The sequence below is a fragment of the Chionomys nivalis genome, chromosome 10, assembly GCF_950005125.1.
Source record: "Chionomys nivalis chromosome 10, mChiNiv1.1, whole genome shotgun sequence".
Classification (NCBI taxonomy): Eukaryota; Metazoa; Chordata; class Mammalia; order Rodentia; family Cricetidae; genus Chionomys; species Chionomys nivalis.
Window position 1 is genome coordinate 24717478 of NC_080095.1, and position 13871 is coordinate 24731348.

Sequence of the window (13871 nt, forward strand, 5' to 3'; positions counted from 1 at the left end):
CTCTTGCTAGACAGAGCGCTAAGGCCGAGCCCAGTCTCCATCATCCCCACCTGGAAGTCCCTCACTTGCTGGCTTTTAGTTGAGGTGCACAGGCGGAGAACATGAAGAGATAACATTTCCATCTGAAGCCAGCAGAGCCACTCGCCAGCCCAATAATCAGAGGCTGCGTTGGCTGTAGGAGGATCTGACTTACCCCGTGAGACATCGAGTTTCTGAAGCCAGGGTTTCATCCCAAGTTTTGTGTGTAGGCATGCCAGGCCGCATAGACATGTTTGATAAGTGATTGAATGATTGGTCCTAGTAGCCGGCACCCATGGGTCCAGCACCACATCCCAGCCTAGCATGATTGTGTGACCTACAAAATTCTCAGGCCTAAAAGTTTGGTGTGTCAGCTCCATCTGTGACTTCAGTGTGTTATTTCATCTTCCCTGCCTCTGTTTCCCTGTTCTCAAAACTGGACCTAAGACCTGTTATTTTCTAGTATACTCTTCCTGCCCCATGCGTTAGACACCCCATGGTCCCACGCCTGTGGTCACTGACACATGAGTAGCCATGGTGGGGAGTCCAGCATTGACCTGGTACCTGTGACCAGGCAGAGGTATTATCCTGGGGCCTGTCAACCTCTGCCCAGCACCAAGGCAGCTAGATGACAGCCCAGAAGGACAACCTCAGCAGAAACTGCCCAGCTCAGGCATGACTGGGAGATAAGTGAGCAAAGGGTGATGGACCCCGCCCTGGGGTGGTGACCATCCTCACATCCCATTCTGGGCAGTTCAGCACCTCCATCTACAGATAAAACGGAGGCTCAGTGATACAAAGACGCTTGCCCATAAATGCCCAGAAAGGAGTACTCCAAAACACACACTCAGCCATGAAACTACCCTGTCCTTCTACCCAACTGAGTGGAAAGGGAAAGAAAAAAATCAAAGAAAAGGAAAGAGCCCAAAGCAGGTTTATTCTGTCAACAAATTTTATCTGGAATATCGTATAGTCAGGAGTTCTCGACTTTCACCCAAAGGTCAGAAGTTATTGCAGTTGTGCCCCGTGGATAAGGTGGAAGAGAAACTTCTAGAAAGCTGCCTGTGTTCAGAGAAGGAATCTGTGTTGACAGTCAGAGCTGTCCTGCAGAAGTGTCCAGGGTAGGGGCTGAGAACAGGAGGGGATGAGGGGCAAGAGGGCAACCTGGGCTCTCTGGTGGCCAGAGGCAGCCCCCCTACTGGGAGCTGCATTCAAGCCACGGGACCAGGGTCACAGGGTGCCTTGAAACCATGGCTGGCCCCACCAACCGGTGCCTCAGCCCCGCCGCAGTGCTTGCAGCTGGTGAGCCACCTTCTCCAGCTCTGCCTCGATGGCTGACAGGCTCTCTAGTTCCTGGTCCTAGGAGGGAACAGACAGGGTCACTTGGGACTGGCCCAGGCTGGAATCATCTACGGCACAGTCGGTCAGCCTGGCCCTGCTGTTTGTTAGCAGCTGGTCTCAGACAAGTGGCTTTGTGTCTGAACCGCAGGGGATTTCTCCACATTACAGGCACAGTGATGCCATCCAATGATGCTGGGATACTCTGGGGACCATTATGCCCAAGGCCCTCGTGGGCTCTTATTCAACCCCCATTTCATCCTATGGGACTCTGGACCAGTAGGAATTTGTTCCTTCAGGGTACATGGTTCCTTTTGGGTCCCTTCGTCAGTCTGGATATAAGTGCTGGCTCCTGAGATGCAGCCAGTCTGGCTTGATCTGTCTCCTAGAGCCTCTGAACCTGCTGGACTAATGGTCAGAACTGCATTAACACAGACCTGCTCAGGGCTGGGCTCTGCCATTTGGTCCTAACCCTGGAATATCCCACGCTTCGGTCAGGACAGTCAGGGAAGCAGGAAACCCTCCTCTCAGCCTCTAAGTCTTAGATTTACTGTACTTCCAGTGCAAAGTCTGCAGGACACTGACAGAAGCTACCCTGGAAATAGGGATTCTAGATCCCTCTATCTGAGAGCAGGCCATGGAGCGAGTATGAGTTCTTTGTTGCTGAAGTTTCTAGTAAAACTACCTTCCACCTCATCCTGTCTATAACACCCAGGGTCCCTGCTTCTTCACTAAAGGTTCCCTTTGTTCATGAGTAAGAAGCTTTAATGGGTGGGTAAAGGGCTCTTAAAAGTGCCCATCTTGTCTGGGACCAGGGCAGGAGGGGTAAGTAGCACAGAGCAGTTCATATTACCCTTCCCCCACCTCCAAGTACAGATGCTCCAGACCAGTGCCCACTCCTAAGAGGAACCTATTGCTTTCAAATGTCAACAGGACCCTGCTCCGGTTGGAAGATGGGCAGGACCTAAAGAAGGCTTCTGGGTGAGCAGAAAAGATCCTTGAGGTCCAGGCTGAGGGAAGAGCAGGTTCCCCATAGAATCCCAACTCCCTCCACGGCACTAGCTTAGCCAGGTCCCACAAAAGCCTCCTCTAGCTCAGGAGGCATCCTGCCTGCTGAGAAGCCCAGCTCTCACCTCCTGTGGGGTCACGTCCCTGGGTCCCCATACCACCCTTGCAGCTGCCCAAGTGACTTTGTATAGATCAGGGTTTGAATGTCATGTTCTGGTGAGAATGAGGTGAACTGGAGAGACTCCATACTCCCATTTCACAAGTGGGGAACTAATGAGATTCAGAGAGGGAAGAGAGGGACAATGACCTGCCCAAGGTCACACAACCAGGACCAGGTGGAACCCGCATCCGCTGGCACCTCCATGCCTCCCTGTCTGCTCACCGAGGTCCAGCTAGCCCTGCCCCTGCTATGCTATTGTAGGCTATATGTGAGTTTGAACCCAGGAGGAGGTGCAATCGTATTGCCTGGGGACCGGGACAACATGGCCACCGACAAGGCTGTCCCTTAGCATCCCTTCCCAGTTCCCAGGGATACAGGTGCCCTACGAGGCCCCAGGCCAGTCCTGCCAAGCTCTCCATCCACATGCCTGATTCCCCATTACTCCCATGTCCTGCTCATACACCAGCAGAGGCAATATCCCCACTCTGTGTCCCTCAGGCACATCTAAGGCCACTGTCCACCTGGCCCAGTAGCTCTATTGATCACCTGCTGTAAGCAAGTGTCCTCTATCCCATGCCCATCTAAGGGAACCATGTCCCCTCGGTGGGGGAGGGGATGCTGGGCGCAGCTGCCCTTGGCAATACCAACCTCTGCTCTGCGGTTGGCGCTGCCTTCCTCTTCCTTCTTTTCCTCAAAGTCGCCTCGGGCCTCCACACTGTCTTCTCTGGAAGATGGCCTCCAGCCCCGGCGCAGCTGAGGCCTGGGGTCCCTGAAGCCATAGGCCCGGGCCCGGAAGGAGAGCTTCATGGAGCGATCAGGATCATCCTCCCCCTCCAGCCGCTTCTCTGCCGTCAGCTCCTTGGCCAGCTGGTCCATCCTGCTCCACCGCTTGTCCTCCCATTCTCTGGATAGATGCTCCTCTTCCTCCTCCTCCTGCTTATGCTCTAGTTCCTGGCTCTTCCTGCCTGGAAAGAGACCTTGGGGCGGCCCTGCCATCACATCTTCCTCGTTGTCCTCTTGCCGAGAGAGCTCCAGCTCCCCCTGGGGTGACAGAGCTTCAGAAGCCCCGGTCTTTCCAGCTCCATCCACTGCCTGAGAGTCCAACTGACCTAGAGTGGGTGGTGGCAAGGACTTCAGAAAAAGAGTGAGGAAAAGCTGCCATTTCCCCAGACGCTGTTACTCCCTCAGATCCTCTGTGCAGCCACCTCCAAGGCCAAGCTCAGCCTTCGGAGTCCAGCCAGCAACCCCATAACAGCCCCAACGGAGCACAGAGCAACCCTGTATTGTGCTTCTCAAGCCCCCCCCGAAACTCAAAGAAGGGAGTTGGGGGAACCCCTCACTGAACCTCACCCTGTCTTCCCTACATTCTCCCAGCACCTACCCGAAGCCCCTCCTCCCTCCCAGGTGCAGTCAGACAAACTGCAGTTGGAATCATAGCTTTGATTGCCAATTAGCTGTGTAGCCTTAGGCAAATTATATGACCTCTCTGAGCCTGTTCTCCTGGACGGTGGAGAGGACACCCATCTTTCAGGGTTGCTATGGAGGTGGCACAAGGCCACCCCTCTCCCAGACACATCAGTGAGGTCCTGTCACTGTACGTACCCTCATCTTTCTGGATCTCCTGGTATTCGGTTTGGGAGCGGGAGCTGGATGTTGCAGTGGGGGCTTCTTCGGGCCCAGCCTTCTCTCTAACCTCCTTGTGCTCTTCCTCCTCCTGTTTGGCATTTATGGCTTGTTGCCGGACACTCGGGCCTGTCTCGCTGTCCCCCGTGGCCTGCAGGTCCCTGTGCTCCTGGTTGGGGAGGCTGGCCGGTGGCTGGGTGTTGGTGGCTGTGTCCTCCTCAGAAGTCTGACTGTTCTCCACCACAGAGGACTTCTGCCTGGGCTCTGGGACAGCCTGAGTCCTGGGTCCCTCAGAGCCACCCTGTTGCCCCTCGTAAGAGTCCTCTCTCTTCTCCACGGCTTCGGTAGACGGAGTTTCTGCTGTAGCGTCTGTGAACACAGAAGGACAGAGTCAAGCTGAGGATCCAGCTGCCGTCAGGGACTCCCAAGGCCAAGTTCAAGCCTGCCGTCAGATGTCTTGGCTTCCAGGAAGCCTACCCTATAAGAAAGATTGGGGTCACTCTTTCATATTTTATATTTAATTTGAAGCTTGTTCTGAGGTCAGTTGAATTGGGCTGCTTTAATTCTGCTTTTCTAAACAGGATTGTAATTTTGAAAGCAAAAATGGAACCCCCAAATCAAAATTAACATAATTTAAAATGACGCCAGAAGGTAAAACCCTGAACTGTGAACTAGGGCAGCAGCTGGACTGCAGCGTGATCTGGGCGAATAATTTAACCTGTCTGTGTTCAAGGCTATCCCTGCACATCCTGAGCGCTGTGTGACCAGTCCTGGCTCCACTGGAAGGTGTTTTCTTAAAGACAGGCTTTTTGTTTGTTTGTTTGTTTGTTTTCGAGACAGGGTTTCTCTGTAGCTTTGGTGCCTGTCCTGGAACTAGCTCTTGTAGACCAGGCTGGCCTCGAACTCCCAGAGATCCGCCTGCCTCTGCCTCCCTAGTGCTGGGTGTGCGCCACCACTGCCCAGCTAAAGACAGGCTTTTAAGAGTAACAGTCCCCCCTGTTTTTGGAGTGGCGGCTGCTGAACAGAGCACCACCAGGCACATGCTACTGTCACCAGGGCTTCAGGGCGCCCAGTCCACAGAACTCAAAACGATCTTCAGAAAGCCAGGACACCTGTCATTGCTTGGACTCTGGAGGCCCACCTTGCTTATTCCTCCAAACGCCAAGCTCGGGGTCTCCGCATTAAAGCTTTCAGCTGTGTGTGCACGCACGCGATCGTACACACACGCATGCATACACACACATACACGCATGCATACACACACACACACACACACACGACACTATTCCCCTTTTCACAGCACCACAGTAATCTTGATGCCTGTTCCCACGGGAGCAGTATGTGGGAGTCTGCGCACCATGACAAGCAGCCACCAGGGTGATAGTGCAGTTGATGCGGGGTGCCTGACACACCTGTATGTGTCCATAGTTGGCCCAGAGGATGACCATAGACCAGCTGCTGGGAATTGGCCTTTCTGTCTGCTTTGGACACAAAAATCCCAGCTCTGCAGTTTGTTGCACTTCCAGGGTGGGAAGCTGATTGACACTGCCCAAGGATGACCTTTTTACTTCCGGGTCGATGACCCGGGTCATTTTGTATTTTGAACCCACTCCTCTGGACCCTCCTTTGCACACCTTCACCTAAGGTGGTACCTACTCCCAGGAGGACAGGAGCAGGAGACAGGGCCTTTGTGGCAGGGGCCATGAGGTTGGCCCAGGGTTACTGCTGCCTCTGGAGCAGGGGACTGGCGTGGGGCCAAGTCGGGGGCTTTGGATAAGAAAGAGCCAGGTTCAAATTCCGTTACAGTATGAACCCTGTGCAAGGGACTTAACCTTCCAGGCCTTGGTTTCCGACCTGTAAAGGGAAGGGAGCAATAGCTGCCTTCCTGCTCTGAAGAAGCAGTGCCCCCTGGGGACCACTGTTCTTGCGACCCCTCCTCTCCCAGCTGGCCACACTGACCTCCATGCTTGGCCTCAGGGCTCTGGTTCTCGAACATTTCTGAGAGCTCATCCTCGAAGCTGCTGTGTTGCTGCTGTTGCTCCTCTTGCTTCGGCTGCTGCTGGGCCCGCTCCTTGGCACCTGGTAGGAGGGGACAAGGGAAGGTCCCATGTGGCCAGGCCCTGACATATCTGTCTATGACTCTGTAGGCCTACTTCAACCCTGTGAACATCCTGTGTCCTTAGAGAGAAGCTGAGGGTACAGGTTCTCAGCTGGGGCCCATCAGGCTACACCATCTCTCTGACTCAGTGTCCCCAATGGGGAAGGAGAGGAAGCTCTTCTTGTACCTTTGAGAGCAATAAGGGCCCAAATGGAATAGAAGCATGTCTATTCCAACAGGAGAGCAACGAGAAACCCTCAGGACCTATGACACGACAGCAGCCCTGGGTCCCTCAAGAAACTCCAGCTCTGGAACCCCAAGTCTGTGCCTATCTTTGAGCCCAGGGCTGTACCCACCTCGAAGCCCAGAGTCCCTTTGCCTATATAGCCCCTGTTGCTGCTGCTGCTGCCTTGCTGAGTATCCTGCAGCAGTGTCTGCGTCAAGACATAGCTCTGCAGCTGTGCAGTCAGTGAAGGCTAGGAAGCTTGTCCGACTCAGCTGCAGTGGGCTCCAGGCCTCCCCTGGCCATGCCCATGGTTTTGTGACCTTGAGCAACAGGGGCCCCTCGAGGTCAGATGCTCATTTATAAACAGACTTGTAGTAGATGTTAAGGCAGAGGTCCCTGGGCAAGAATATTATACAGAACCCAGGAGGGAATGGAGGGATGGTCATGATGGTTGAAGACACACCCAGTGCCTTCATAATGGAAAACAACAACCCAGTGTGCACTATAGATACTGTGTATTATTAGATACATATGTGTAAGGGTATAAAGTAATGTGCATTCCTCTCTAACAGTCTCTATTGAAATAATTTTTAAATGAAATATCCATCCAATATTTAATCTTAAAATTATCATTAAAATATCTAATGTTTTGTTTAAAAGCATCACCCTGGAGACCTGGAACACCTAACCTCCAGCCCTACTTTAACCCTGGCTACTTCCTGAGGAACGGGTAGTGCCCTGCGCATGGACCTGGTACAGTGAGTGTGTGGCACATGCCTGCAATCCCAGCATTCCAAAGGCTGAGGCAGTGTTAGCTACAGAGTGAGACCCTGTTTCAAAACAAAAACAAAGACAGGACAGACAAAACTGATCATAACTACCCCAGCGCCAGCCACCAGTGGTGGTGGTGCACACCTTTAATTCCAGCACTTGGGAGGCAGAGACAGGCGGATCTCTGTGAGTTCAAGGCCAGCTTGGTGTACAAGAGCTAGTTCCAGGACAGGCTCCAAAACTACTGGTACTAGGGCTAATTTTTGCTTGCTTTTCACCCAACTCTCTCTCCATTTTCTTTCTTTTTTTTTTAATATTTATTTATTTATTACGTATACAATATTCTGTCTGTGTGTATGCCTGCAGGCCAGAAGAGAGCACCAGACCCCATTACAGATGGTTGTGAGCCACCATGTGGTTGCTGGGAATTGAACTCAGGACCTTTGGAAGAGCAGGCAATGCTCTTAACCTCTGAGCCATCTCTCCAGCCCCCTCTCTCTCCATTTTCACACACAGCTCTCACTGCCCCAAAGATCCCAGGGTGGCCTTGGTTTGAGTTGGGCAGAGATGACAGATTCGTGTACAAGGCACTGAGGGCGTATCTCACAAGCCTGGCTACTTTCCTCAGAAGGCAGCTGGGGCAGAAGCAGAGCTGGAGCCCAGGCCCCTCCAGGTCTCCAGGGCAGTGCTTCACCCTCCCTCGAACCAGGAAGTGACTGGGGATGGTGCTCTAACAAGAGCTTAGCTCTCTGTCCTGGCCAGCTTGTACACCCTCAATGCTGTGAGCCCTCAGCCTCGAACCCTGTCTGAAAAGCACCTGGATTTTCTTAGTCTCTTGGGAAAAGTCACCTCCCAGTCTAAGACACACTGGTCTGTGTTTAGGGACAAGCAAGACTTTGCCTCCCCCATCATCCACGAAGAAAAGAATCACAAGGAAGCGAGAGCTTTCTCTGTATGTGCTCACTTCTGGGTCCACAGAGAAGAATCCTCGAGGCCTTCCTGGATGACAGCCCTCCAGAGGCCAAGGAGTGTCAGCAGAATCGTGTCTACTCTGAACAAGGTGTACTCACTGTGTGGCCTTGGGGAAATCACTCAGCCTCTCTGAGCCTTGATCTCTTTAGCAGTCTGGACCATAGAGTCACGTAGCATGAAGTACCCGACCTTTCTGCTCTGGCACTGAGCAACCGAGCATGCTCAGCCTCCACCCGCATTCTCTCCTGCTCTGTGGCTGGCTTTCCCCCCAGAACTGTATGTGGTGCTGAAATACCTTGGAGAGCCAGGTCTTGGAGTTCCTTCAGCAAATTCTGGTGTCGCAGGATGGAGAGGACCCTCTCATCTGCAGGGAGAGGGCACAGTTACCGGTGGCTTCCAGAGGACAACCCCGAGAGATTAGCGTGGGCGCTTTCAGCGAGCTCAATCATTTATTCTGGAAACTCGGCACCAGGAGGCAGTGGCAAGCCTGCATCTTTGTAGAACACTTTGGGAATTCCCCATATCCAAGATGTCAGTCACCTCCCTACTGCAGCAGAAAGATCACCTGCTGACTCTACGCCCAGCCCCCACTGAAGGAGCTGTGGACTTCAGGCTCCACTGAGCATGTAAATTCTTCCCACTTACTTCCGTGTTGCCTGCCCTGCCTGCTCCTCCTGACATCCTTCTTCATTTTCTACCTGTCCATCACCAGTGCTGTCATGTGTTAGACAAACTGGATTGTCAGCTTGGAAAGACGTGGTCCTTCACAGGCCCACATAATACCCTCTATCCCAGATCCAGAGAATGGGCTACTGATGTCAGTAGGAGTCCAAACACTGGGAATACAGCCCACAGAACTCTGGTCCACAGGGTGCCCAGTCTGTAGGCTGCTGTTCCAGCCCCTTCATTCTGCCCAGGCTTCTGGTCAGCTGCCATCCGTTCCCTCTGAAAATCTACATGCATCAGGATCAGTCCCAGGAGCTGTCACCTCCTCATGTGTGCTCCCCAGATGCCAGCACAGACCAGGGCACTGGGGCAACGACTGCTGGATGAGATGATTAATCTTGTCAAGAGACACCCACCCGCATCCTGGCCTCCCAGTCCCTCCTCCAGCCTCTGGCTCCTACCTCCTTGGAGGATCTCCAGACACTCAGAGCTGACAGGCATGGGGCTGGGTTTGGACAGCGAATCAGAGATGACCTCCACGACACATTTCATCACCTGGGAGACAGCAAGGCAGGCTGTGGCTGGTACAAACATGCAGCTTAGTCCCTGAGGTCCCAGGGCAGCTTTCCCAGGAGGGCAGAAGAAGAACATTTATGTTATCTGCAAGAGGCCCTGGGGCTCACCTCTGCTTCCTTAACTAGTAGAGCCGTAGAAACAGAACACACACACACACATTTGAGCCAAACCAATCACATGGACATGCCAGCATGTGCCTCCAGGGGACCACTGCTGAGGGAGGAAGGGGAGTATATATCTGCCATCTTCTCCCTCTTTGGGTAGTTCTCTAAGGACAGTGCTGCCTCTGAGACCTAAGAGGACCTCTGGGGGTTCAGCAGGGTCCAAAGGATCAGCTCCTCCAAGATGTCCTCTAGGCTGTCCAATGGAGAACACAATTCTACCCGGGCTCAGACTTGCTACAAACAGGGCCATATCTCATTCTGCAGCCACACTATGTGACTCCACATTGTTCCATGGGGAAAAGAAACCTTGGCTGGATGTGGGATGCCGACTAGTTACATCTCAATGCTCATTCCAGCCCAAGACATGGATGTCTCTGAACGTTGTATGAGGCACAGCAGGTAGAGAAGCCCATGGCAGATAGCTGGTCTCTGAAGATGGTGTGCACCGCATGTGGAATGCTAGCTGTGTGATCTGGAGCAAGTGACTAAGTCTCCCTGAGCTTTGGTTTCCCCATATGTAAAGCAGGGATGAGAATGCCGACCTAGTGGAAAACACTTCATCACGTGGGAAGTGCCACACACGCTTGGGGAGAGAACCACATCAGACCTGTTTCCATAGCCTGCAGCTGGGTGGAGGAGCAGGAGGTGCCAGACATGCGTCAGGCAACACTGGCAGGGAGCGAAGGTGTGGGAGGCTGTGTCTATGGGATGTGGAGACATCCAACCCATGGTTCCAAGATAGCAAGTCGGCAAAGGCTGTCAGAGCGTGTAGTCATAACAACCTCCGAGCGAACACACAGGTCATCCCTAGCTGCTGGCACCTCTGACTCCAGCTACCAAGCTGTGGTGGTGGGAGCAGATCTGGCAAGCAGCCCCTAGGAGCATGTGCGCTTTCTCCCCAACACCAGAATTTGCATAGAGAACACCAGGAAACCACCAGCTTTTGAGGGCAGACACCAAGAGACAGGAGTTGGGTAGGGTTCTCAAGAATACTGGGAAGCAGGGCGTTGTGGTGCATATCTTTAATCCCAGCCCTCAGGAGGCAGAGGTAGGCAGATCTCTTTTAGTCTGAGGCCAACCTGGTCTGCATAATGAGTTTCAGGACAGCCAGGGCTACTGTCAAAAGAGACCCTTTCAAAAGAAAGGAAGGAAGGAAGGAAAGAAAGAAAGAAGGAAGGAAGGAAAGGAGAAGGAAGAGAACATAAAAAGAATGATGATGAGATAAGAAGGAAGGCTCTAGGAAAATCACTGAGGGCCTACGAGGTTCCTGTGGCTTCACCCATGAATCGAGACACTTACAGAAGCTGGATTTTCCGAGGTTGCACAGCTAAAATGATGGTAGAAAGTTAAACGCCGGCCTGTGTACAGTTACCAACAAATAAACAAGAAAATACAACTGAACAAACAAACAGTGAGCTCTTGGATGCCTTTGGCTTTTAGCTGTGGCCTCTCACAGAAGACGGCCCTCAGACCACGGAGAACAGAATTCTCTGATGCCCAGATGGAGACCTCCAGATCCTGGGAGAACAGCCCTGGTTCTGATGAGGACGCGGTCCAAAGATTTGGTATGGCTTGTTTCTCACTGCCAGACGAGTCCCTGGGCAGAGGCAGGAGGCAGAAGCGGGAGGCAGAGCAGGGAGTCTGAGTGACAAGGTGAGGGCAGAGCCAGGCAGGTCTGTGGACACCTAGGACAGGAGAAGCTATGGTCCTGGCTCAGACTGGTGTCCCTGGTCCCAGGTCTCAGCAGGTGAGATGTGGGCCCCTTGGGAAGTCACTGCAGCAGGACAAGCAGAGATCTTTGATGTCTTCTTGTATAAGCTGTCCCCAGCTCAGCTGCTGCAGTGCTGCCTTTGGCTCTATGCCAGCCTCCCTCCTGCAGCTGCCCAAGGACTGGCCAGGAGGTGCCCACAGGGCATCCTCCCTCTCCCAAGGTACCCCAACGTTCCTTCTTACCTTAGTGTCCCCTTTTGTCATGGGGCTGTTCACAGGGAGGGCAAAGACTGGAAAGAGGAAGACAGAGAGATAGAGAGTGAGAGACTGCTAATGGGTTATTTCTCCACACCAAGGAAAGCCCTGTTCTTCCCTATTGGGGCGGGGGGCGGGGGCACTTGCACTTGCTCTCCCAATACTCTCCCTTACACCGATGCCCCAAACCCAAATAAGTCACCAGCACTGATTCCTGTTTCCCTTCCCTGCCGCCCCACGGGGTGGCCCTCAGAGGCTGCACTAAAGAACCTCAACCCTTCCCCACCAGAGGAGGGTGCATGCAGAGCTGAAATCAAGTTTACTCTGAACAAGACCAACCATATAGTGGGACGGGGTAGGTAAGAACAGAGGCATGCAAGGGGAGAAACCCCAGAGGTGGTGGCAAAGATCTGGGGTGGGGGAAGAGATCAAGGGCAGACTGAAGGGTGGAAGGGAGGGAGGATTGGGGAGGTAGCGGCAGTTCTTTATCTCCCCCAGTGACCTTGGTCGGCGCAGAGCCCCACACTGGTGGGTGATGTAGAGGTGGATGGGTAGGGGGAGCTGCCCCGCTCGGTTGGGTCAGACTCCACAGTCCCCACAGTCCATACGGGTGTGGTGGGAGATCGGAGGCCACACTACCAGCGGTTAGAGCTAACCTGCTTCCTGACCGGGTGTTGTCCATGGTACTGAACCGTCGGGCGCCGCAAAGGACCTGGGGCAGGAGAGGGGACCCTGCTACCGAGCCTAAAGCAGCTCACCTTGTCCCGAGCACAGCAGAAGCGCCAGAACCGCGGCATAGCGCATGGCGAGTCGAGTGGTGCGGGTCGGGTGGATGAACTGCGGCAGGAGGATGGCAGAAGTGGGTCTATGGTCTGTCATCTCGAGCTCTTGCCCCAGCGGAATGACTGCGGTAGCAGCGGCGGTGGTGGCAGCAGCAGTAGCAGCAGCAACGCTATATGCCTCTCTTTTATACACACCACACACGCACGCACGTACGCACGCGCCCGCGCATACACACACACACACACACACACACACACAGGAAATTACGTCATAGGACCGCCCCCTAAGTCCCTTCCCTACCTTTGGGTCCCGCCCCGCCTCCAGGCTCACCTCTGGCCGCCTCCACTCTGCCCCTAGCTAGTGGCAGTGAAGAGTACCCGGCTTCAGAAGGGGACCCCTCTGAACCTCCACCTGTCAATCTGCTGTGTATCCGTGGGCAAGCCACTCCTTTCTCTGAACCGCACATTCCTCCCCATTCATCGAGGTTCCTGTACCTCTCTCTCCAGGCTGCTGAGTTCTCCTCTGCTTAGGTACTTTTCTCTTGATTTCGCCGACTGGAGGCACATTCACGTTTCAGAACTTCCCACTGACGCCTCCTGACCCCTGCCTGAGTGAGGGAGGCCTCTCTTTGTAGCAAGCCAGTTTTGTGCCTCACATCCTGTCACTGTGTGTATTTATTTGTTATTTGATAGTGGTCAGTGGTCACTGCTTTCACAGTGCTGAGAGCCCCTCTCTGTGGCTTCACCCATGTTCAATGTATGGACTGAAGATTCAGTCCACACATGGCTGGGTCCTGAGTTCGTAGCTCTCAGGCAAATGAGGCAGATTGAGGGGCAGTTTTCACCGTCAAGCTAAAACAGAAGTGATCCATCCTAGTCCAGTAGCCCAGGGACACCTCTACCTCCAACCAGCCTCACCTCTTCCTATATGTTCCCAAAACCTGGATATTTTGGGTGCAAAATTTGTCTGCTGCTTTTAGACAAAGAGAGCAGAAACTAATCTCATGCCCCAGAAGAGCAAATTAAGACTCAGAAGTGGACAGTCCCGTGGCTTGAGTCACACAGCATATCCACAGTGGGGTAGGAGGAAAGCCAAGTCCTTGGATCTCCCTGTGTGGACAAGGCTGCTCCTTCCTGAGATATCGGGTGATGTTGCTGGAGTGTGAGGTGCTGCCAGTGGTCTCCCAGAGGCTCAGTGGCCTGGCAGGACTCTTTTAATTTTTTTTATAAAATTAATTTATTTTTATTTTATTGGTGTGTAGGCGGAGTTTTCCCATCCTAGAGGCCACTTTCAAATTACCATACAGAGGTTCTTATTAATTATAGATGTTTGGCAATAGGCAGGCTTGTTACCGGCTAACTCTTACATTTAAATTAACCCATTTCTATTTATCTATGTATTGCCGTGTGGCCTATGGCTTTACCTGTCAGAATTCTAGTATGTCTTGCTTCCTGGGCCCCTGGCTGCTGTCTCTCCTGACTCCGCCCCTCTTCCCCCAGCATC

General features: G+C 53.3%; 1 protein-coding gene across 1 annotated transcript; it reads right to left on the bottom strand.

Moving 5' to 3' along the window:
• Positions 1–928: 928 nt before the first annotated feature.
• Chga (chromogranin A) lies at positions 929–12590 on the bottom strand. The gene is made up of 8 exons (XM_057783123.1): positions 12344–12590; positions 11574–11620; positions 9342–9435; positions 8510–8578; positions 6107–6226; positions 4127–4516; positions 3173–3633; positions 929–1377 (listed from the first exon to the last, which is right to left on the bottom strand). Exons 1-8 carry the CDS (start codon positions 12462–12464, stop codon positions 1294–1296), a joined length of 1386 nt encoding a protein of 461 aa, XP_057639106.1. The 5' UTR covers positions 12465–12590; the 3' UTR covers positions 929–1293.
• Between the last annotated feature and the right edge of the window lie 1281 nt (positions 12591–13871).